General features: G+C 51.6%; 1 protein-coding gene and 1 long non-coding RNA gene across 4 annotated transcripts in view; one reads left to right on the top strand and one right to left on the bottom strand.

Annotated features, from left to right (window-relative positions):
* Nucleotides 1–25,568, top strand: part of PPP1CB (protein phosphatase 1 catalytic subunit beta) — a 27,390-nt gene continuing 1,822 nt past the window's right edge. Inside the window, exons 1-7 of the mRNA XM_072139956.1 lie at nucleotides 1–160; nucleotides 18,016–18,147; nucleotides 19,555–19,785; nucleotides 20,453–20,557; nucleotides 22,432–22,503; nucleotides 24,705–24,856; nucleotides 24,946–25,080. Coding sequence (XP_071996057.1) covers nucleotides 109–160; nucleotides 18,016–18,147; nucleotides 19,555–19,785; nucleotides 20,453–20,557; nucleotides 22,432–22,503; nucleotides 24,705–24,856; nucleotides 24,946–25,080 — 879 coding nt within the window. The 5' untranslated portion in view covers nucleotides 1–108. The remainder of the gene's footprint in view (nucleotides 161–18,015; nucleotides 18,148–19,554; nucleotides 19,786–20,452; nucleotides 20,558–22,431; nucleotides 22,504–24,704; nucleotides 24,857–24,945; nucleotides 25,081–25,568) is intronic.
* Nucleotides 19,704–25,568, bottom strand: part of LOC140120921 (uncharacterized) — a 21,377-nt gene continuing 15,512 nt past the window's right edge. For all 3 annotated transcript variants that reach the window (XR_011854003.1, XR_011854004.1, XR_011854002.1), the window contains one exon: nucleotides 19,704–19,862. This is a non-coding gene — a long non-coding RNA (uncharacterized lncRNA). The remainder of the gene's footprint in view (nucleotides 19,863–25,568) is intronic.

Below are 25,568 nucleotides of genomic sequence, written 5' to 3' on the forward strand. Positions count from 1 at the left end.
GGCGATTGGTTAGAGGTGTGAATGCGGCACCGCCTCCTGGGCGTGTCTCTGTCGTGTTGTGACGCAGCTCCGCCTTGTACTGCTCGGCTCTGGTGAGGGAAGCGCAAAATGGCGGACGGAGAGCTGAACGTGGACAGTCTGATCAGCCGCCTGCTGGAGGGTGAGTGCGCCCGCCTGCCCGGGGGAGAGGAGGCTAAGGAGGAGCCCAAGCTCCCGCGCTGCATGACAGGCCCGGCCCGGGGGCCCTCATCACCGCCACCCAGAGGCGCGCGGGGAGGGGCGGGGCACATACTACAGGGGGAGTCACACAGAGGGGCCCCGCAGTGTATGGGGGGCGCATGACACCCCCTCAGGGTCACCCCAGCAGTACAGAGGGGTATGCACACTGGAGCGGGGTATCACACCCCCTCAGGGTCATGTGATGAGGGGCACACAGTGTATGGGGGGCGCATGACAGCCCACCAGGGTCACCCCAGCAGCAGTACAGGGGGGTCCGCATACTGAAGCGGTGTATCACACCCCCCTCAGGTCTCCCCAGCAGCAGTACAGGGGGTCACACAGTGTATGGGGGGGCGCATGACAGCCCACCAGGGTCACCCCAGCAGCAGTACAGGGGGGTCCGCATACTGAAGCGGTGTATCACACCCCCCTCAGGTCTCCCCAGCAGCAGTACAGGGGGTCACACAGTGTATGGGGGGGCGCATGACAGCCCACCAGGGTCACCCCAGCAGCAGTACAGGGGGGTCCGCATACTGAAGCGGTGTATCACCCCCCCCTCAGGTCTCCCCAGCAGCAGTACAGGGGGTCACACAGTGTATGGGGGGCGCATGACCCCCCCCCCGGGTCACCCCATCAGCAGTACAGAGGGGTATGCACACTGGAGCGGGGTATGACCCCCCCCTCAGGGTCATGTGATAGGGGTCACACAGTGTATGGGGGTCGCATGACAGCCCACCAGGGTCACCCCAGCAGCAGTACAGGGGGTGATACAGAGGGGTCCCGCAGTGTATGGCGGTTGCATCCCGAGATGATGGGAGTGTGAATACATAGCAGGATAGAGCTCCCGAGATGATGGGGGTGTGAATACATAGCAGGATAGAGCTCCCGAGATGATGGGGGTGTGAATACATAGCAGAATAGAGCTCCCGAGATGATGGGAGTGTGAATACATAGCAGGATAGAGCTCCCGAGATGATGGGGGTGTGAATACATAGCAGAATAGAGCTCCCGAGATGATGGGAGTGTGAATACATAGCAGGATAGAGCTCCCGAGATGATGGGAGTGTGAATACATAGCAGGATAGAGCTCCCGAGATGATGGGAGTGTGAATACATAGCAGGATAGAGCTCCCGAGATGATGGGGGTGTGAATACATAGCAGGATAGAGCTCCCGAGATGATGGGGGTGTGAATACATATCTGGATAGAGCTCCCGAGATGATGGGGGTGTGAATACATAGCAGGATAGAGCTCCCGAGATGATGGGAGTGTGAATACATAGCAGGATAGAGCTCCCGAGATGATGGGGGTGTGAATACATAGCAGGATAGAGCTCCCGAGATGATGGGGGTGTGAATACATATCTGGATAGAGCTCCCGAGATGATGGGGGTGTGAATACATAGCAGGATAGAGCTCCCGAGATGATGGGAGTGTGAATACATAGCAGGATAGAGCTCCCGAGATGATGGGGGTGTGAATGCATATCTGGATAGAGCTCCCGAGATGATGGGGGTGTGAATACATAGCAGGATAGAGCTCCCGAGATGATGGGAGTGTGAATACATAGCAGGATAGAGCTCCCGAGATGATGGGAGTGTGAATACATAGCAGGATAGAGCTCCCGAGATGATGGGAGTGTGAATACATAGCAGGATAGAGCTCCCGAGATGATGGGAGTGTGAATACATAGCAGGATAGAGCTCCCGAGATGATGGGAGTGTGAATACATAGCAGGATAGAGCTCCCGAGATGATGGGAGTGTGAATATATATAAGGATAGAGCTCCCGAGATGATGGGAGTGTGAATACATAGCAGGACAGAGCTCCCGAGATGATGGGAGTGTGAATACATAGCAGGACAGAGCTCCCGAGATGATGGGAGTGTGAATACATAGCAGGATAGAGCTCCCGAGATGATGGGAGTGTGAATACATAGCAGGATAGAGCTCCCGAGATGATGGGAGTGTGAATACATAGCAGGATAGAGCTCCCGAGATGATGGGAGTGTGAATACATAGCAGGATAGAGCTCCCGAGATGATGGGAGTGTGAATACATAGCAGGATAGAGCTCCCGAGATGATGGGAGTGTGAATACATAGCAGGATAGAGCTCCCGAGATGATGGGAGTGTGAATACATAGCAGGATAGAGCTCCCGAGATGATGGGAGTGTGAATACATAGCAGGATAGAGCTCCCGAGATGATGGGAGTGTGAATACATAGCAGGATAGAGCTCCCGAGATGATGGGAGTGTGAATACATAGCAGGATAGAGCTCCCGAGATGATGGGAGTGTGAATACATAGCAGGATAGAGCTCCCGAGATGATGGGAGTGTGAATACATAGCAGGATAGAGCTCCCGAGATGATGGGAGTGTGAATACATAGCAGGATAGAGCTCCCGAGATGATGGGAGTGTGAATACATAGCAGGATAGAGCTCCCGAGATGATGGGAGTGTGAATACATAGCAGGATAGAGCTCCCGAGATGATGGGAGTGTGAATACATAGCAGGATAGAGCTCCCGAGATGATGGGAGTGTGAATACATAGCAGGATAGAGCTCCCGAGATGATGGGAGTGTGAATACATAGCAGGATAGAGCTCCCGAGATGATGGGAGTGTGAATACATAGCAGGATAGAGCTCCCGAGATGATGGGAGTGTGAATACATAGCAGGATAGAGCTCCCGAGATGATGGGAGTGTGAATACATAGCAGGATAGAGCTCCCGAGATGATGGGAGTGTGAATACATAGCAGGATAGAGCTCCCGAGATGATGGGAGTGTGAATACATAGCAGGATAGAGCTCCCGAGATGATGGGAGTGTGAATACATAGCAGGATAGAGCTCCCGAGATGATGGGAGTGTGAATACATAGCAGGATAGAGCTCCCGAGATGATGGGAGTGTGAATACATAGCAGGATAGAGCTCCCGAGATGATGGGAGTGTGAATACATAGCAGGATAGAGCTCCCGAGATGATGGGAGTGTGAATACATAGCAGGATAGAGCTCCCGAGATGATGGGAGTGTGAATACATAGCAGGATAGAGCTCCCGAGATGATGGGAGTGTGAATACATAGCAGGATAGAGCTCCCGAGATGATGGGAGTGTGAATACATAGCAGGATAGAGCTCCCGAGATGATGGGAGTGTGAATACATAGCAGGATAGAGCTCCCGAGATGATGGGAGTGTGAATACATAGCAGGATAGAGCTCCCGAGATGATGGGAGTGTGAATACATAGCAGGATAGAGCTCCCGAGATGATGGGAGTGTGAATACATAGCAGGATAGAGCTCCCGAGATGATGGGAGTGTGAATACATAGCAGGATAGAGCTCCCGAGATGATGGGAGTGTGAATACATAGCAGGATAGAGCTCCCGAGATGATGGGAGTGTGAATACATAGCAGGATAGAGCTCCCGAGATGATGGGAGTGTGAATACATAGCAGGATAGAGCTCCCGAGATGATGGGAGTGTGAATACATAGCAGGATAGAGATGATTGGATGTCTTTGGCCTTAGAGCTGACGCTCTGGAGGTATCTGTTCACAATATCATGTGACCCCTCGTCTGCAGAGCTTGCCATCTAGCTGAGGGTCAGCACATAGTGCAGCGGGGGCTGGGTACAGTAACAGGAGGGACACTTGTCAGCAGTTGTTCCTGGTCTGCGGAGGATTCTTGGGGGTCTTGGCCTCGGCAGTGTCCAGTGCCCCCTGGAGGGTGTGGAGGGTTCTGGGGGGTCTTGGCCTCGGCAGTATCCAGTGCCCCCTGGAGGGTGCGGAGGATTCTGGGGGGGGTCTTGGCCTCGGCAGTGTCCAGTGCCCCCTGGAGTGTGTGGAGGATTCTGGGGGGGGGACTTGGCCTCGGCAGTGTCCAGTGCCCCCTGGAGGGTGCGGAGGATTCTGGGGGGTCCTGGCCTCGGCAGTATCCAGTGCCCCCTGGAGGGTGCGGAGGATTCTGGGGGGTCTTGGCCTCGGCAGTGTCCAGTGCACCCTGGAGTGTGCGGAGGATTCTGGGGGGGGGTCTTGGCCTCGGCAGTGTCCAGTGCACCCTGGAGTGTGCGGAGGATTCTGGGGGGGGTCTTGGCCTCGGCAGATTACAACTCCCATCATGCATGTACAGCCTCAGTTCCTGTATTGGGGCGGGCTGGTGTGCGCAGGGCGTGCAGTGCTGCGGGTGTGATTCTTTGCTCAGTGACTGGTGCATGAGTAATGTACAGGCTCTTATCTGGGGTCACCATGGAGATGCTGCGATATCGGGGAGACCCCTGTACATATACCCGGGACCCCCTAGTGAGGACCTGCTACATTGTGAAAGGATGCATATACATGTCAACAAGACAGCATACAAGGAGACATGAATATTGTGTTAGTAGCAGCAGGACTGTGATTCATGGATTTACATTCCAGGATTATAGCTTCTCCAAGTGTATTGGGGTCTGTCCTCACACTGCTGTGCTCTGTGCAGCTGGTTTTGGGTATTGTCCCTGGAAAGATGTGAAATAATATGTGTGTGCTGTTAGTAGCAGCAGGACTGTGATATATGGATTTATATTTGAGGATTCCTTGTCCTTACACTGCTGTGCTCTCTGCATTGGTCTGTACTACCCTAACTATGACACAGTACACCCCAGCCGGTACAATCCTGGTCCCTATGGCCGCGCTCCCTATTGATCTACATGCAGGGATTGGTGCTCTGCACTGACTGCAGGTGAAGTGACGTCTCTGGAGAAGAAGCTGCTACTATATTTGGCCATTGTTTATAGAGAGAGCAGAGGCTTATAGTGAGGAGGCGGCGGGGACCTGCGGTGTAGGTGCTGGCGTCATGCAGGGTGATTGGGCCCTGCCGTGTCCGGGGGACTCTCCAGAGCGGGTGTAATATGTAGCATTATGTACAGGACACTGTATCCAGGTGTTGGTCATTGGTTTCCCATCATACAGACGGATAACAGAACCTATAGGAAGGCAGTGACAAGGATTGGGATGTTATGGCAGAACCCTGTCCCTATAACCCATCCCCTCCCCTGCAGCCTGACCACAGGTGTCATGTAGTACCAGACCTCTCCTGTAGTGGCCGCTCTCTGTACCGAACGCATTGATCAAGGAGTCGATCAGGTATCTGATCATAATGTATCCTCCACCATAACTGATCACTTGTATAGCAATTCCCCGACCTGTCCGGAGGTGTGACCATACAACCTGCAGCCAGTGCTATGTATTGTCCATGGAGAGAGGTGTCATCAGACCTTCATGTATGTAGTTAGTAGCAGCAGGACTGTGATACATGGATTTATACTCCAGGGACACTACATAACACTGGCTGCAGAGAACACAGAGCACAGCAGTGTGAGGTCTGATTACACATCTCTCCAGGGACAATACATAACACTGGCTGCAGAGAGCACAGAGCACAGCAGTGTGAGGTCTGATTACACATCTCTCCAGGGACAGTACATAACACTGGCTGCAGAGAGCACAGAGCGCAGCAGTGTGAGGTCTGATTACACATCTCTCCAGGGACAATACATAACACTGGCTGCAGAGAGCACAGAGCACAGCAGTGTGAGGTCTGATTACACATCTCCCCAGGGACAATACATAACACTGGCTGCACAGAGCACAGCAGTGTGAGGTCTGATTACACATCTCTCCAGGGACAATACATAACACTGGCTGCAGAGAGCACAGAGCACAGCAGTGTGAGGTCTGATTACACATCTCTCCAGGGACAATACATAACACTGGCTGCAGAGAGCACAGAGCACAGCAGTGTGAGGTCTGATTACACATCTCTCCAGGGACAGTACATAACACTGGCTGCAGAGAGCACAGAGCACAGCAGTGTGAGGTCTGATTACACATCTCTCCAGGGACAGTACATAACACTGGCTGCAGAGAGCACAGAGCACAGCAGTGCGAGGTCTGATTACACGTCTCTCCAGGGAAAGTACATAACACTGGCTGCAGAGAGCACAGAGCACAGCAGTGTGAGGTCTGATTACACATCTCTCCAGGGACAATACATAACACTGGCTGCAGAGAGCACAGAGCACAGCAGTGTGAGGTCTGATTACACATCTCTCCAGGGACAGTACATAACACTGGCTGTCTGCTGATGGTTTCCCCCTAGTCTTGCAGTGTATCCTCCGCTCCTGGGTGTGCTCAGTAGATGGGCGCTGGGGGTTGCTGTGCTGTTTTTAGGCGGGTGGTGATGTCACTGTAGGGAGATCCTCCTGGTGTGTTTGGCCATTATGTTCCCCGGGTCAGTGTGCAGCTCCTGCAGTGGCACACAGGGGGCGCTTTGGATTCTATACACTTGTGGTGAGGCAGGTGTCGGTACCTGATATCCGGCGGACAATTGGTTGTCATAGAGACAGTGACAACATATACACCCATTGTATATAGCGCTGGGCGCCTGACATGGGGTGTGACTCCTGCATTACTTATCTGGGGACCTGCAGGTCCCTCCATAGATACAGGGTCAGGACACTGTGACCCGCAGAGCTGACAATCCACCTGCACACGTGTGATGTTACTGGACAGCAAAAACACTCCTCAAAAAGAGGAGTATTATTACCCTTCTACAAAAATAGTTCTACCTCTGGTCCTCACACTGCTGTGCTCTGTGCTCTCTGCAGCCAGTGTTATGTATTGTCCCTGGAGAGATGTGTAATCAGACCTCACACTGCTGTGCTCTGTGCTCTCTGCAGCCAGTGTTATGTATTGTCCCTGGAGAGATGTGTAATCAGACCTCACACTGCTGTGCTCTGTGCTCTCTGCAGCCAGTGTTATGTATTGTCCCTGGAGAGATGTGTAATCAGACCTCACACTGCTGTGCTCTGTGCTCTCTGCAGTCAGTGTTATGTATTGTCCCTGGAGAGATGTGTAATCAGACCTCACACTGCTGTGCTCTGTGCTCTCTGCAGCCAGTGTTATGTATTGTCCCTGGAGAGATGTGTAATCAGACCTCACACTGCTGTGCTCTGTGCAGCCAGTGTTATGTATTGTCCCTGGGGAGATGTGTAATCAGACCTCACACTGCTGTGCTCTGTGCTCTCTGCAGCCAGTGTTATGTATTGTCCCTGGGGAGATGTGTAATCAGACCTCACACTGCTGTGCTCTGTGCTCTCTGCAGCCAGTGTTATGTATTGTCCCTGGAGAGATGTGTAATCAGACCTCACACTGCTGTGCTCTGTGCTCTCTGCAGCCAGTGTTATGTATTGTCCCTGGAGAGATGTGTAATCAGACCTCACACTGCTGTGCTCTGTGCTCTCTGCAGTCAGTGTTATGTATTGTCCCTGGAGAGATGTGTAATCAGACCTCACACTGCTGTGCTCTGTGCTCTCTGCAGCCAGTGTTATGTATTGTCCCTGGAGAGATGTGTAATCAGACCTCACACTGCTGTGCTCTGTGCTCTCTGCAGCCAGTGTTATGTATTGTCCCTGGAGAGATGTGTAATCATGCCTTTGTCTATGAAGCCAACTGTGAAATATGCATATTCCAAAATTGTAGCTTTTCCAAGTGGTGTGTCCTCACACTGCTGTGCTCACTGTAACCGTGTTGGGTATTGTCTATGGAGAGATGTGTAATCTGGCATGGAGTATATTTGTAGCAGCAGGACTGTGAAATACGGTTTTATATTACTGGATTGCAGCTTCTCGAAGCGTAGCGAGTGCCTATCCTCACACTTCTGTGCTCTTAGCTAAACTATTCCACTCCCCGGCAGGTTGAATACTGCAGCATTCACACAGCAGAGCAGAAAACTCGGGGCACAGCAGTGTGATGACTCTAGGGCAGTGATGGCAAACTTTATAGACACCGAGTGCCCAAACTACAACCAACACCCACATATTATATGCAAAGTGCCAATAGGACAATTTAAGCAGTAACTTATTACTTATTATATAGGCACCTGAGGAGACCAATACAGTAGAAAGAAGGAGAAGAATTTTGGATCATTATTGTAGCTTCCTTCTGGGGTCCTGGGCTCCAAGAGGCCTTGAGTTCTGTCTGGCGAACCCTGCCCTGATGTGATGGCGCGGGTGCCCATAGAGAGGGCTCCGAGTGCCACCACTGCTCTAGGGCCTCCTGTCCTCCCTTTTTACTTATGTGGAGCCTGTGGCACAGATATGGGTTTCTGGTTTTAGGAAAGCTGAGTGATTATAGCGTCCAGCTATCTGACACGTGGGCAGTACACCCCCCTCCGTCATGCGCGGTCACGCTGTAAGTGCATGAACATGTAGCCGGCCGGGGCTTCTGCTGGGAACGCCACCTCTGCGCCTCCTAATCCTGCTGTGAATGGAGCGTTTCACTCTCCCGTCACGAGAAGGATATTAGTTATTGGGTTTCACAACCTCAAATACAAATCTGTTTGCTTTGAGCAATGGCAAAAGGGACGCATGGACAAGGGTCTTACTCAGCAGCGACAAGATCAGTGGCAGCTTCCTAATCTGTAACCGGGTTCACGTGGCACCGGGTGTGCGGCTCCTGTGTGTATACTGACTGTAGGATTACTGCTACACAATGGAGACTAAGTACCTGGGGTAATTGGCTTATCAGCTCTAATAACATCATGTATCTCATTAATAGGGGACACAGTGGTGGCTGTACTGATCCTGAGTTACATCCTCTATTATACTCCAGAGCTGCACTCACTATTCTGCTGCTGGTGCAGTCAATGTGTACATACATGACATTACTTATCCTGTACTGATCCTGAGTTACATCCTGTATTATACCCCAGAGCTGCACTCACTATTCTGCTGCCGGTGCAGTCACTGTGTACATACATGACATTACTTATCCTGTACTGATCCTGAGTTACATCCTGTATTATACCCCAGAGCTGCACTCACTATTCTGCTGCCGGTGCAGTCACTGTGTACATACATGACATTACTTATCCTGTACTGATCCTGAGTTACATCCTGTATTATACCCCAGAGCTGCACTCACTATTCTGCTGCCGGTGCAGTCACTGTGTACATACATGACATTACTTATCCTGTACTGATCCTGAGTTACATCCTGTATTATACCCCAGAGCTGCACTCACTATTCTGCTGCCGGTGCAGTCACTGTGTACATACATGACATTACTTATCCTGTACTGATCCTGAGTTACATCCTGTATTATACCCCAGAGCTACACTCACTATTCTGCTGCTGGTGCAGTCACTGTGTACATACATGACATTACTTATCCTGTACTGATCCTGAGTTACATCCTCTATTATACCCCAGAGCTGCACTCACTATTCTGCTGCCGGTGCAGTCACTGTGTACATACATGACATTACTTATCCTGTACTGATCCTGAGTTACATCCTCTATTATACTCCAGAGCTGCACTCACTATTCTGCTGCTGGTGCAGTCACTGTGTACATACATGACATTACTTATCCTGTACTGATCCTGAGTTACATCCTCTATTATACCCCAGAGCTGCACTCACTATTCTGCTGCCGGTGCAGTCACTGTGTACATACATGACATTACTTATCCTGTACTGATCCTGAGTTACATCCTGTATTATACCCCAGAGCTGCACTCACTATTCTGCTGCTGCTGGTGCAGTCACTGTGTACATACATGACATTACTTATCCTGTACTGATCCTGAGTTACATCCTGTATTATACCCCAGAGCTGCACTCACTATTCTGCTGCTGGTGCAGTCACTGTGTACATACATGACATTACTTATCCTGTACTGATCCTGAGTTACATCCTGTATTATACTCCAGAGCTGCACTCACTATTCTGCTGCCGGTGCAGTCACTGTGTACATACATGACATTACTTATCCTGTACTGATCCTGAGTTACATCCTGTATTATACCCCAGAGCTGCACTCACTATTCTGCTGCTGGTGCAGTCACTGTGTACATACATGACATTACTTATCCTGTACTGATCCTGAGTTACATCCTGTATTATACCCCAGAGCTGCACTCACTATTCTGCTGCCGGTGCAGTCACTGTGTACATACATGACATTACTTATCCTGTACTGATCCTGAGTTACATCCTGTATTATACCCCAGAGCTGCACTCACTATTCTGCTGCCGGTGCAGTCACTGTGTACATACATGACATTACTTATCCTGTACTGATCCTGAGTTACATCCTGTATTATACCCCAGAGCTACACTCACTATTCTGCTGCTGGTGCAGTCACTGTGTACATACATGACATTACTTATCCTGTACTGATCCTGAGTTACATCCTGTATTATACCCCAGAGCTGCACTCACTATTCTGCTGCTGGTGCAGTCACTGTGTACATACATGACATTACTTATCCTGTACTGATCCTGAGTTACATCCTGTATTATACCCCAGAGCTGCACTCACTATTCTGCTGCCGGTGCAGTCACTGTGTACATACATGACATTACTTATCCTGTACTGATCCTGAGTTACATCCTGTATTATACTCCAGAGCTGCACTCACTATTCTGCTGCTGGTGCAGTCACTGTGTACATACATGACATTACTTATCCTGTACTGATCCTGAGTTACATCCTGTATTATACCCCAGAGCTGCACTCACTATTCTGCTGCTGGTGCAGTCACTGTGTACATACATGACATTACTTATCCTGTACTGATCCTGAGTTACATCCTGTATTATACCCCAGAGCTGCACTCACTATTCTGCTGCCGGTGCAGTCACTGTGTACATACATGACATTACTTATCCTGTACTGATCCTGAGTTACATCCTGTATTATACTCCAGAGCTGCACTCACTATTCTGCTGCTGGTGCAGTCACTGTGTACATACATGACATTACTTATCCTGTACTGATCCTGAGTTACATCCTGTATTATACCCCAGAGCTGCACTCACTATTCTGCTGCTGGTGCAGTCACTGTGTACATACATGACATTACTTATCCTGTACTGATCCTGAGTTACATCCTGTATTATACCCCAGAGCTGCACTCACTATTCTGCTGCTGGTGCAGTCACTGTGTACATATATTGGTGCCATGTAATCTGTGGGGGTTGCAGGAAGACATCATGTTTGGTATTTGGGGGCTAGTTGTGTCGTTGGCTCCGTGTCCCTGACCAGGTAATTCCTTATTAAACTTTTATTTTCCCGTCACGCCTGCTGCTGCCTCTTGTTGCGCTGTGTACGGGCGCGGTGTCGCGTATCTCCGTGGTTGTCTCTGTGTAATAAATCCTGGGAGGTGTGTGGAGGGTCTTCGCTGCTGTATTATGTCGGCTCCAGATGGTGCCGGCCCGGTAATGTTCCGCTGTGTGAGCCAGTGATTTTCCAGTGACGCGTCGCTTCCCTTAAAGCGACGGCCGGAGAGAACAATTGATTGGCTCATCCGCTGCGGAGGCTGTGTTTGTTTAGATTAGCTCACACGGGGTTAATGGATGGGATTTTATTTGGATGGGTGGAGGGGACTCTCTCATGGAAATAGGTGAAAGTTTGTGGTGTTTGGATCACAGAGGCAGCAGCTCGAGCCTCCAGGGACCTTGTTATAGAGCAGGGACAGCTCATGACTGGGGGTCCTGATCACACTTACACATGGTCTGTCATCTCTGTCTATATTGTGCAGCAGGACATGTGCAAGGTCCTGCTGCTCCATTCATAGGGGCGCCCGGGACCCCACATTCTGTGTGTGAACCTTAAAATTGTCAAGTTTTCTGCAGGATGGGGGTGTGATTTGCAATGTGATTGCGCTCTGTGTACATGTGGCATTTGGATGAGCACCCGCCTGTCTGTGCTGGTGGAGCGGGTGTAGGGTGTCCTGCGCTGTGTTGCGTGGCTCCCTGGTGCTGGGCACGCGAGGTGTTGCTATGGATCTGCTTTTATGAATAGCTCATTGTGCCGGCGGAGTCCTGCCACACACACGGCTTATCTCTCCATCTAAGGGAATGAGCCGGAGACTCCAGCGCAGAGAGACATCGATTCTACTAAGAATGATTCCACTTATAGGAAACACTCCGCCGTGCAGGAACCGTCAGTGTGATGAGCGTGGGAAAGCTACTGTCAGGACCGGGGATATCGGAGGGGGGCGTGATGGAAGAGGTGGGGAACCTGCAGTGTGTGACCCAGTAATCGGATGCTTATTTGACCCTTGAACCAAAGCTGACCCCACCGTCCAGCCCCTTGTAATGGGATGTTATGGCACATACGGTTAATGAAGGGTAGAGGGGATCAATGTTGTCCTGGCTTTAGGGTCTGTTTCCGCCTCCCGGGCCTGTGACATCACATTTAGGTGTATGGGTCGAGGTGGCAGCACCAAGTATGACCACTGTCAAATGTATGGCGCCGGTCTTGCCAAATACTTGTAGTCCGCAGTGTCTCTAATGTGGATGTTGTGTTCAACCTTCACCGATGTGATGATCACAGAACAGCTGATCAATGTCTCTTTATGTATATAGCGGGGACATCCCCCACCCCTAACCAGGGTGCCTCACCTTCCCTTGTCTGTGGCTCAGGATATCCCTTTAATAGGCTGTGATCAGGAGGGACCTGGCTTTAGGACGCAACCACAACTATCTGGGGTCCGTAGAGAGACCCTTCTCACCGTGACGGAGCGTCTGTCCTCTCGGGAGGCACCATACATGGTCATGAGCCACGGAGAAGGTTTCCACATGAAAGCAGAGATTTCCTTTGACGTAAAAATAGACAATCCAGCGAGCGCTGCACTATATCCCAGGTTGCAGGGGAGGGGGGACTGCTGCGTTATATCCCAGGCTGGAGGGGAGGGGGGACTGGTGCGTTATATCCCAGGCTGCAGGGGAGGGGGGGACTGCTGCGTTATATCCCAGGCTGGAGGGGGGGACTGCTGCGTTATATCCCAGGCTGCAGGGGAGGGGGGACTGCTGCCTTATATCCCAGGCTGCAGGGGAGTGGGGGACTGCTGCGTTATATCCCAGGCTGGAGGGGGGGACTGCTGCGTTATATCCCAGGCTGCAGGGGAGGGGGGGACTGCTGCCTTATATCCCAGGCTGGAGGGGGGGACTGCTGCGTTATATCCCAGGCTGCAGGGGGGACTGCTGCTCTATATCCCAGGCTGCAGGGGGGACTGCTGCTCTATATCCCAGGCTGGAGGGGGGACTGCTGCTCTATATCCCAGGCTGGAGGGGGGACTGCTGCTCTATATCCCAGGCTGGAGGGGGGACTGCTGCTCTATATCCCAGGCTGGAGGGGGGACTGCTGCTCTATATCCCAGGCTGGAGGGGGGACTGCTGCTCTATATCCCAGGCTGGAGGGGGGACTGCTGCTCTATATCCCAGGCTGCAGGGGGGACTGCTGCTCTATATCCCAGGCTGCAGGGGGGACTGCTGCTCTATATCCCAGGCTGGAGGGGGGACTGCTGCTCTATATCCCAGGCTGGAGGGGGGACTGCTGCTCTATATCCCAGGCTGGAGGGGGGACTGCTGCTCTATATCCCAGGCTGGAGGGGGGACTGCTGCTCTATATCCCAGGCTGGAGGGGGGACTGCTGCTCTATATCCCAGGCTGGAGGGGGGACTGCTGCTCTATATCCCAGGCTGCAGGGGGGACTGCTGCTCTATATCCCAGGCTGCAGGGGGGACTGCTGCTCTATATCCCAGGCTGCAGGGGGGACTGCTGCTCTATATCCCAGGCTGCAGGGGGGACTGCTGCTCTATATCCCAGGCTGCAGGGGGGACTGCTGCTCTATATCCCAGGCTGCAGGGGGGACTGCTGCTCTATATCCCAGGCTGGAGGGGGGACTGCTGCTCTATATCCCAGGCTGGAGGGGGGACTGCTGCTCTATATCCCAGGCTGGAGGGGGGACTGCTGCTCTATATCCCAGGCTGCAGGGGGGACTGCTGCTCTATATCCCAGGCTGGAGGGGGGACTGCTGCTCTATATCCCAGGCTGGAGGGGGGACTGCTGCTCTATATCCCAGGCTGGAGGGGGGACTGCTGCTCTATATCCCAGGCTGGAGGGGGGACTGCTGCTCTATATCCCAGGCTGGAGGGGGGACTGCTGCTCTATATCCCAGGCTGGAGGGGGGACTGCTGCTCTATATCCCAGGCTGGAGGGGGGACTGCTGCTCTATATCCCAGGCTGGAGGGGGGACTGCTGCTCTATATCCCAGGCTGGAGGGGGGACTGCTGCTCTATATCCCAGGCTGGAGGGGGGACTGCTGCTCTATATCCCAGGCTGGAGGGGGGACTGCTGCTCTATATCCCAGGCTGGAGGGGGGACTGCTGCTCTATATCCCAGGCTGGAGGGGGGACTGCTGCTCTATATCCCAGGCTGGAGGGGGGACTGCTGCTCTATATCCCAGGCTGGAGGGGGGACTGCTGCTCTATATCCCAGGCTGGAGGGGGGACTGCTGCTCTATATCCCAGGCTGGAGGGGGGACTGCTGCTCTATATCCCAGGCTGGAGGGGGGACTGCTGCTCTATATCCCAGGCTGGAGGGGGGACTGCTGCTCTATATCCCAGGCTGGAGGGGGGACTGCTGCTCTATATCCCAGGCTGGAGGGGGGACTGCTGCTCTATATCCCAGGCTGGAGGGGGGACTGCTGCTCTATATCCCAGGCTGGAGGGGGGACTGCTGCTCTATATCCCAGGCTGGAGGGGGGACTGCTGCTCTATATCCCAGGCTGGAGGGGGGACTGCTGCTCTATATCCCAGGCTGCAGGGGGGACTGCTGCTCTATATCCCAGGCTGCAGGGGGGACTGCTGCTCTATATCCCAGGCTGCAGGGGGGACTGCTGCTCTATATCCCAGGCTGGAGGGGGGACTGCTGCTCTATATCCCAGGCTGCAGGGGGGACTGCTGCTATATATATCCCAGGCTGCAGGGGGGACTGCTGCTCTATATCCCAGGCTGGAGGGGGGACTGCTGCTCTATATCCCAGGCTGGAGGGGGGACTGCTGCTCTATATCCCAGGCTGGAGGGGGGACTGCTGCTCTATATCCCAGGCTGGAGGGGGGACTGCTGCTCTATATCCCAGGCTGGAGGGGGGACTGCTGCTCTATATCCCAGGCTGGAGGGGGGACTGCTGCTCTATATCCCAGGCTGGAGGGGGGACTGCTGCTCTATATCCCAGGCTGGAGGGGGGACTGCTGCTCTATATCCCAGGCTGGAGGGGGGACTGCTGCTCTATATCCCAGGCTGGAGGGGGGACTGCTGCTCTATATCCCAGGCTGGAGGGGGGACTGCTGCTCTATATCCCAGGCTGGAGGGGGGACTGCTGCTCTATATCCCAGGCTGGAGGGGGGACTGCTGCTCTATATCCCAGGCTGGAGGGGGGACTGCTGCTCTATATCCCAGGCTGGAGGGGGGACTGCTGCTCTATATCCCAGGCTGGAGGGGGGACTGCTGCTCTATATCCCAGGCTGGAGGGGGGACTGCTGCTCTATATCCCAGGCTGGAGGGGGGACTGCTGCTCTATATCCCAGGCTGCAGGGGAGGGGGGACTGCTGCTCTATATCCCAGGCTGCAGGGGAGGGGGGGGAACTGCTGCTCTATATCCCAGGCTGCAGGGGAAGGGGGGGACTGCTGCGTTGTATCCCAGGCTGGAGGGGGGACTGCTGCTCTATATCCCAGGCTGGAGGGGGGACTGCTGCTCTATATCCCAGGCTGGAGGGGGGACTGCTGCTCTATATCCCAGGCTGGAGGGGGGACTGCTGCTCTATATCCCAGGCTGCAGGGGAGGGGGGACTGCTGCTCTATATCCCAGGCTGCAGGGGAGGGGGGGGAACTGCTGCTCTATATCCCAGGCTGCAGGGGAAGGGGGGGACTGCTGCGTTGTATCCCAGGCTGCAGGGGAGGAGGGGGACTGCTGCGTATCCCAGCAGCACAGAGCACAGCAGTGTGAGGACACGCCCCCCCCAGTACACTTGGAGAAGCTACAATCCTGAATTACAAATCCAAATTTCACAAACGTCTGATTACACATCCCTCCAGGGACAATACTGAACACTGGCTGCACAGAGCACAGCAGTGTGAGGACACAAACCCAGGACAATCCTGGAATACATACATGTATCAGTGTTACTAACTACACACAGGTGTGATACATCTTCCGTGCTGCGTTGCCCCTTTCGGTTATTTGGTTTTGTATATTATGGAGCTTCCCCCACACCTGGGGCTATAACGCGCCCTGTTAGAGCAGGTTATGGATAACGTTTGTTGCGGCCCAGGCTGCTGGTGCTGGGGTGGCAGGTTGTGATGGGACGTGGCACAGCTATGGCGGCGCTCCCAGTGCCACATTCCTTTCCTGGGTTTGCTATGTGGCTGGACTTGTTTCCATTCCCCTTACAGACATGGATTACTGCCCCAATCCTGGCTGGCACAGGGGCCGCCTTTCACCTATCTCCGCTGCTATGCGGATGGAACAACACGTTCCAGCTTTTCAGTAAGTGACATGTTGTTGCTTTATTAGACTGGGGTGTATTGACCTTGGCAGGGGTGGCGTAGCCATTACACGCAGCACCCACGTGTGCCAACGCAGTTGTTTACAGCCCTTGTGTAGCCATACATATGGGCTATAATCAGTATTACAGCCAGGGTACAAAGATTTCACCCTGCAAGGGGACCTGTCAGCAGGTGTTATCAGACCTTTTGTGTATGTTAGTAGCAGCAGGACTGTGACGTATGGATTTAGACTATAGGATTATAATAATAATTTATATAACGCACACAGATTACGCAGTGCTACACAAAGCATGTAAAATTGGTCCCTGTCCCCGTGGGGCTCATGATCTAATCAACCTACCAGTACGTTTTGGAGTGTTGGAGGAAACCGGAGGACCCAGAGGAAACCCACGCAAACACGGAGAGAACATACAAACTCTTTGCAGATGTTGACCTGGGTGGGATTCAAACCCAGGACCCCAGCGCTGCAAGGCAGAAGTGCGACTCACTCAGCCACCGTGCCGCCCCACACTGGGGATGGGTCCATACACTGCTGTTCTGAGCTCTGTGCATTAAACTGCTACAAAACTCCTCACTCTGCGCAATGGTTATAGAATTTAGTCAGATGTCGGCCTTAGTTTCCAGAGGCTGCAGAGAATCTGAATGCACAGAGCACAGCAGTGTGAGGACACTCCCCCAGAGCACTTGGAGAAGCTACAATCCTGGAATATAAATCCATATATTAGTCCAGCAATGACCCATTTCTATTGACCCATAACTGACTGTGTCGTCTACGTCCTGAGGAGTTGCAGAGAGGAGTACACATTGCCTCCCTAAAAAAAACACCTGAATTGTTACTTAGGGAACTAATGTGGAACTGGCTAAAGTTATCATCCCTTTAAGCTTTGGGGCTGAGCTGCGATGCCTTGCATTGCCACTATACAGTGTACAGCGCTGTGCAAACATTTCAGTACTTTAAATCTGGGACTTGGAATATCAATGTTCTAGAAAATCCCTTAAAGCTCCCAGCTTATAGTAGTCATATCAGGAGATGGAGGGTCCAGCCCTGGGGAAGGACATGGGAAATCTCTGACGAGGGGCCACAATTCCCAGTATCCTGTGACATCCGTGTCACAGCAGAATTGCTCAGTCAGGGTCCGGGGCACAGGATGAGGCAGCAGTGTAGGTCATGGCGGTCCGGCTGCGGGGGCTTCATGTGACGTCCTCTGCTCCCCGCACAGACGGCACAGCTGAGCGCCCGCCAGGGTTTATCTAAAAATAACCGTGCCGAGAATCCGTATAGAACATGACTCCGTGCCAATACATGTACATAGAGACCCCTGTCCTCAGTCCAGGTGGGGGAGGGTAGAGACTGTAATGCAGGTATTCATCATGTCCTTCTCTCTCTCTCCATGCAGTGCGAGGATGTCGCCCCGGAAAGATCGTACAGATGACGGAGGCCGAGGTGCGGGGGCTCTGCATAAAATCCAGGGAAATCTTCCTCAGCCAGCCCATCCTGCTGGAACTGGAGGCTCCGCTCAAGATCTGCGGTAAGACAATACGTCCCTTCATGTGAGTCTCCTGACAAGCTGCGGACAGTACAAGGATAGACGCGTCCTCTGACCCCCATAACGTGCTCAGTGTCCTCTGACCCCCATAACGTGCCCAGCGTCCTCTGACCCCCATAACGTGCCCAGCGTCCTCTGACCCCCATAACGTGCCCAGCGTCCTCTGACCCCCATAACGTGCCCAGCGTCCTCTGACCCCCATAACGTGCTCAGTGTCCTCTGACCCCCATAACGTGCTCAGCGCCCTCATCCGCTCCTGCAGTCACTTCAGTGCCTTGTACAATTTTCCATGGCGCTTGTGATCTCTGGCTGTCAGATTGCAGCCGTAAAGTGAGTGTAAGGGGGTTCCATCAAGTGTTAATTGATGGGAGGGTCTTCCTGTTGGCACCTCAAACCCCCCCCCCAATGAGTGTGTGTTGGGAATCCTCTAAGCATCCAGTAAGTTGTACAACCTACCGCTCCAGTCATTCTTTATGGCAGCAATGTAGATTGTGCAGAAGTGAGTATACGTGACCTGCTCCTCTGATCAGACCAGAGCCCATCCTGCACATTTTAAAGGTGTCAAGAGACGTAGGTCTAAATCTGTTAACCATCAAAATCCGTCATGGATAAACCAGGGTCATGTACTCGTACATCCAGACACTGTAACTGCGCTTATTTTATGTGTTATCCATGGCCTCCTTCCATCTAAAATCATCATTTAAAATTACATAATGGACCAGAAGGCCTCCAGGGGGTGTTACCAGAGCCCCTCCATGCTATAGATTCCCACTGTTAGGGTCTCGCCTCTCACTCTGTCTGATGTAATCTCACACACTGGAAGGGGGAGATCCTACACAGTGCAGCATGGGAGGGGCATTGGTAATGCTCCCAGTGCCTCGCTGTTTCATTAGCATAATTTCAAACATTGATTTCAGAAGGAAGGAGGCCTTGGATATAAGACAATTACCAGACGCGCAGTGCTTGGATCTATGAGTAATGTCCCTGATGGATGATGGGTCATGATGGTAGATTTCCATTAATATGGCGGCTTTGCTCGGATGAGGAGCTTGTCACATGATTGTCCTCTCTGGCCGGGGAGATGCAGAGTAGTCAGACGAGTCGCCTCTGCTGTCAGATACGTTGCGAGCTGGACAGCTGCACAGTGTTTACTCGGGTCCACTAGAACAAGCTGGAGCGGCGCTGCGGCTATTTATAGATCAGGACGCTGCCTGCGCTGATACATTGTAACACAGAAATGTTATGCCTCCGACTTTCAGCCCTTTCATGTTTCATGTTTTAATTCACTTAGTAAGCAAAGATCTCGTGTATAAAGTCTGCGGCAGCCCTTAACCCTTTCCTGTCCTGCGTCATTGGTTTGCTGACTGTATCCTGCTCTCTCCCCCTCAGGTGATATCCACGGGCAATACACAGATTTACTCCGGTTGTTTGAATACGGCGGCTTCCCCCCAGAAGCCAATTACCTCTTCCTGGGGGATTATGTGGACAGAGGGAAGCAGTCGCTGGAGACCATCTGCCTGCTGCTGGCGTATAAAATCAAATACCCCGAGAACTTCTTCCTGCTCCGAGGAAACCACGAGTGCGCCAGCATCAACCGCATCTACGGCTTCTACGATGAGTGTAAGTCTCCGGCTTCACGCGCTCTGGTCCTGCCCCAGTGAACTGAAGGTGACTGTGGTAACAATAGGTGTCGTGACCTAGAAAGATGCCGAGTGTTACTGCCATTAGTCATCCTGACAATCGCATAGGAAGCTACTAATTAACATCTGTAATAGTGTGTGTGTAACCTCTGACCTGTAGCAACGTGACCTGGGCCTTATAGGTCCTTGCTGCATGGGTTAGGCTCTTGATATCAGACTGGTGGTCCTCCATCAGCCTGTACCCCCACAGATGTTGTCAGGAGCTGATACACAGAGAATGGAACAGGAAGCAGACAGCACCATTCTGTTTACAGAGGCCGAGCAGGGTCACTGCAGCCGTATCAGAAGTAATCTGCAGTACACAAGAGCAGCGTTATCTGCTTTCAGATCAGTTCTCTGCGGGACCTATTAGGGGGCATAGTAGTTTTAGGACAGCAGGGAATATAGCGGAGTGCTCCTGTGATGCCCTGTTATAAAAGTTGAAGGGGTGAGGGCTATGGGGCACATGATAAATACTGCCTTGTACGACGCTCATGACTTATCAGAGGTCTTGCCGCATTACTGACACTGCAGATTCGTTGTGTTCTCCTGCAGCACTAGTGACCCACTTTACAATAATACGTAACCCCCCTCTCTGCTCTCTTCAGGCAAACGGAGGTTTAACATCAAGCTGTGGAAGACATTTACCGACTGCTTCAATTGCCTGCCGATCGCCGCCATCGTGGACGAGAAGATCTTCTGTTGTCACGGAGGTAAGGGTGGACGCAGATCTCAGAAGGGTCTTCTCCACAGCTCAGGGGATCCTGTGAGCTATTTCTGGATCGTGACCTTTTGTTTCCTGTGTGGTGAGGTCACTGCCAGAGATGTGTCGGGTAGCGTTGTACCCGAGGGATGTGGTTACTGCTCCCAAACGCTGTAGCCTCTAATTACAGACTTTCCGTTGTTCTCCCAGGAGACATAAGGTGAAGACATCACATGCACTGAATGTCCTAACATTGTCACTCAAAGGGAACCTGTCAGGGTTATTTGGGGACAATTAGGGACTGGTGGTTTAGTGTCCCAAATCGCCCTATGTATGTTCAGCGATTGAATTGCCTCGGCCCCTACTTGTTGCACGGGTTAGGCCTGGATATTATCTCGGCCTCACTTGCTGCAACACAAGAGGAAGTGCGGATTTGAAGACATGAGTTCGATGTGCCTCGTCTTACTCATATAAATATAAATGTCTCCTTGTGTTCACCCACAACCCTCATACAGGTCTATTAGAGACCCTAAAATACCGGTCAAAAAGGACCTGTAGTTGGTTCCCAAATCAACCTAACATTCGTTCTTTAAGAATTCCCTGCACAACTATTGCAAACCTTTCTGAATAATATTCTGCAGGATACAGGGCACCAGGGAAGTCTGATGTGGATCCTGTTGTTTCCATCGGTCCCCTAGACTTTGAGATGGGGGTCACAACATTTAAACTTTACCCGCGCTGCTCCATTTGTAATTCTCAGGATGTTCAACCGGTTGTTGCACCTAAACCCTCACTAATCTAAGCTTCATGCATTCACAATAAGCCATTAGTATTAAAATATAGGAGAGAAGCCATCGCTGCCTCCTTTAAAGGGCATGTCCACTTTGATTTTAAAGGTCTCTGCTGGATGACAGTGATTTAGAAGACGTGTCATTACTGCTCACACCTGAGGGTTTGTTACAGTTGTATCCAGGCTATAAAAATGTCGAAACTGAACACAACAATATTATTCTCTCCCCTGTGTTGATGCCAAGTCTTGCCTTGCTCTGTTACATTGTGTTTGAGTTGGCATCAAATACGACCTGCGCCCGGTGGAGCGTAGCTGAGGCACCTCCTGCCTCGAATCTAAACAACAAAGTTTTCACTCACTGACTGCAAGCAGAGGTTTGTAAGAGGAGCATTTGTGCTGTGGGTCGTCTGTTCTAAGTAAAAGTTAACGGCCTTTGTCCTGTGTGGTGGTTGCCTCGTAAATCCTGATTGCTAACCCGTCCTCGTTACAGGGACAGCATGTGATAGAACCCGCCGGACCGGTTCTCACAGGACAAGCTGTTACGTAACTGCTTAGTAACTAACACACGGCTATTAAAGGGATCTCTGCTTGTGGTCCTGGGCATTCCCAGAGAGCCATAGGCTGGAGGCCACTGACCCAGTACACCCAGGAGGACAGGAAGGCTACTTTATAATAAGATCTACACCCATGTTGCACTGTGGCCATGTTTTGTTGTGTAAATGTTCTGCTTTGCCGCTTTAGATTTTTCTTAGATGTGATCTTTCTTCTACACTCCATACCGCAATATAGTGAACTGTGAGACTGCATTATAATACTGCGCTAACCCCCATACAGTCCAAGTGGAGGCCCTAATCTTAAAGTGAATGTGTGGTAACATCAGAGCTTTTTATAACCACCGGACTAGTTGTTCTGACCCAGGCCTGTATCTGGCAGACCACCATATCTATACCCGGGCCCTGGAGTCCTGGCAGCATTGCTCAGTGCTATTTGTAGTGTCCTCTTGTCTCTGGGGTGTGATGTGTCCTATAAACCTGACGCTTGTGCACTAGTTGTATCTCACCAGTTGTAATGAGAGAAGATTTTCCTGCTTACAGGACTCTCCCCAGATCTACAGTCTATGGAACAAATCCGCAGAATCATGAGGCCCACAGATGTCCCTGACACAGGTAAGAGGATCCAATGGTCCCGGTGCTGGATTATTACTGTGGATGACCCTGTGATGTCTAACCGTGCAGTGGCCTTGTAACGAAGCACTTCCCACATACAGCAGGGCTTCAATAAGTTGAGCTGGTGTTGGGAGACCCCTATAGACTTGTTATATAGACCTGTCCTAAGGATCAGCCGCATTAAATTCTGGGAAAATCCTATTTTAAGTCTACAAATTAGCAGATGACAAGGGGGTGCTCTCCACCCCGATACCACGGCTGAGCATTGTAGTAGATGTGTGAAGGGTGTAAGTTGGTTTACTCCTGTATTACTATGTTTCCAATATTTCGGAGTATTATTGATACTGACAAGACTCCTATGCTAGAGCTACAAAGGACCCTGTGTTGTATAGCCCGTCAGAGCAGGGAACAAGCAGCAGAATGGGGGCTCGTTGGCTTCCCAGAGGGACGCAGGTGCAGTGTGAGCGTTGGGGTCGTCCACGTATTGTTTATCATTGTTATATTGAAGACAAGAAGGGGAACAAACAGTTTTTGGATAACGCAGTGTAAAAAGTTTCCTGTTTATGGTAGAAGTTGACCCTGTAGTGAACGTGTCCTGCCCGTACAGCTGGCACTGCTTTGCTTGGCACACGCTTGTATTGCAGCATTGTACTGGGGGGGGGGGGTTAACATGAGAATGGACTCCTTGATGCAGAGATTTGAGCAGTGAAATTTAGTATTTGGGTGGAATTTAGTAATGGACTTGTCATGGGGCTTCCCTTGAGTAATTGGCAGCAGTGTGGGTGTAGCTCGGCTCCTCTCCTCATCATCAGTCCCATGTGTCTGCATGTCGCTGCTGGTTGTGATCTGGAGCCCGGGCGTGTATACTATCGCAGCTGCCTCCCGCATTGTACATTCTGTGCTGTATGTCTGGAATCCGGGGACGCCGTGTTATTTTACTCCAGGCAATGGTTTTTATGGGATGATTATTGTATAATTTGGGGGCAGTGATGGGGAAGGGAACTCGTGACTTCAGTTATAGTGACCATACACTAGACATGGCTGCGTCCTGGCGGTCAGATCTGTGTAATCATCACATGACAGATGTATGTACAGACATGCTCTGCTCATCCCTCCCCTCACAATAGAGAAGCGAGCGGTCAGCACCGTAACACATCGAAATATAGCACATGGATAGGAAATGTCCTATATTTCGCTGGTCACAGTGCGGTGAGACAGCGTGTGCTCAACACCGAGTGACCTGGCACCATAGACGTCTATGGGGACCGATGTGCGGCCGCATATCAGTCTCCCTTATGTTCGTGTGAATAAGCCTTTTAGATCTGTATATATAATACTCCCCTTCTGTTTTGTTCGTTTCAGTCCATTGGACATGTATTTTCAGAATTTTTTAGGTAGATTGTGACCTTTTACCCCTTCAATATTATCTGGAAATATGTTTGCTGCTTGCAGGCTTCCCCTTGATTCATCGTTAGTCTAAAGGGCAAAGGCTTCGGGTGCGGTCACGCGTTGCGTTTAACTCGAGCGTTTATAACAGCTGAAGAGAGATTTGCCTAATTAAACAGCTGTTAACGTGTGCGTTTTGTAAACTCAAGTGTTAACAGCTGTTAGGCAAATCTCTTCAGCTTTTGCAATGCGTTTTTAAATGCATGCGTTAAACGCGACATGTGACTGCACCCTTCATCTGGAGTCTTGTTAGTCTTGAGGAAGAGGTCTGCAGCTTTCTTGCCTACCTTTTTCTCCATTCCTCAGTCTATAAAGATCTGTTTCCTGCTGGTGAAGAGAAACCTGCTTGTTCACATTCTGAGACTGAAAAACCCCATAAACTTGCTCAGTCTCTGTCCTCTGTGAAGTGTTCATCTAGCGGCTCCCGTACACTTGAGTGGAAGCTGATTCTAGTCTACAGTCCAGTAAACCGTCCTGTTCACCTCATGGGTGGGGGTCCCAGCATTCGGGCCACTGCCGCCTTAACCTCTTATTGTCAGTGTCATTGTGCTGGTGGCATAGTCGTCCGCAGGTACGTGACAATGTGCCGCAGCTTATACCTGGAGGATTGGCAGCTTAGTGATGCTCGTGTCTGGGTCACACACCGGTGTGGATTACAGGGCTTGGACACGTTTTCTCCTTTATGACCTCTCGAGACTTTTGTATAAGGCACAAGGGGCGGCCTGTCCTGACCTCATCCACTCTTCTTCCATCAGGTTTGCTCTGTGACCTTCTGTGGTCAGATCCAGATAAAGACGTGCAGGGCTGGGGTGAGAACGACCGCGGGGTTTCCTTCACCTTTGGAGCAGATGTGGTTAGCAAATTCTTGAATCGACACGACTTGGATCTGATCTGTCGGGCTCATCAGGTAGGGTCCCTGTGAATAGGAGCATTGCACGTGGTCTGCTTCTCCTCTGCACTGGATATAACAAGGTTTTGGTTTTGTCCCCCACACAGGTAGTAGAGGACGGCTACGAATTCTTTGCCAAGCGGCAGCTGGTCACCCTGTTCTCTGCCCCAAATTACTGCGGGGAGTTTGATAATGCTGGGGGGATGATGAGCGTGGATGAAACCCTGATGTGCTCCTTCCAGGTAAGATGGGACATGTCAGTGGCCCGTCAGTAGCATTGGTCATATATGACATCATTGCGGATGATTATTCTGCTGATTGGCGGTGGCACCCCTCTGTAATCTATGGGATTAAAGGGGTTCTTCAGTTACAGCAAGTTAGGCTCTATCCACTGCTGATCGGTGGGGGTCTCTGAGAATGAATCTGGAAAACGGGGCCTGTTGTACACCTGTTGCGCTCAAGATGGAGAGCGCTCTATTTATCTCTGTTACGCTGTCAGATTGCTGAGTACAGCGCTTGCCCAATCAGCGCCAATGAGATGAAAGGAGCAGAAGACATATGCCGACTGACTGCTTTGGTCATCTGGAGTGCAGCAGGAATACAATGGAGCCTCATTTATTGAGATCCGTGGGGGTCCCATCACTGAAACCCCCCACCGATCAGCAAGTTTGGCCCTATCCTGTAGGTAGGGCCCAACTTGTAATGAATGGAGAACCAATTTAACATAATC

This window comes from Engystomops pustulosus, chromosome 3 (genome assembly GCF_040894005.1).
Source record: "Engystomops pustulosus chromosome 3, aEngPut4.maternal, whole genome shotgun sequence".
Taxonomy (NCBI): Eukaryota; Metazoa; Chordata; class Amphibia; order Anura; family Leptodactylidae; genus Engystomops; species Engystomops pustulosus.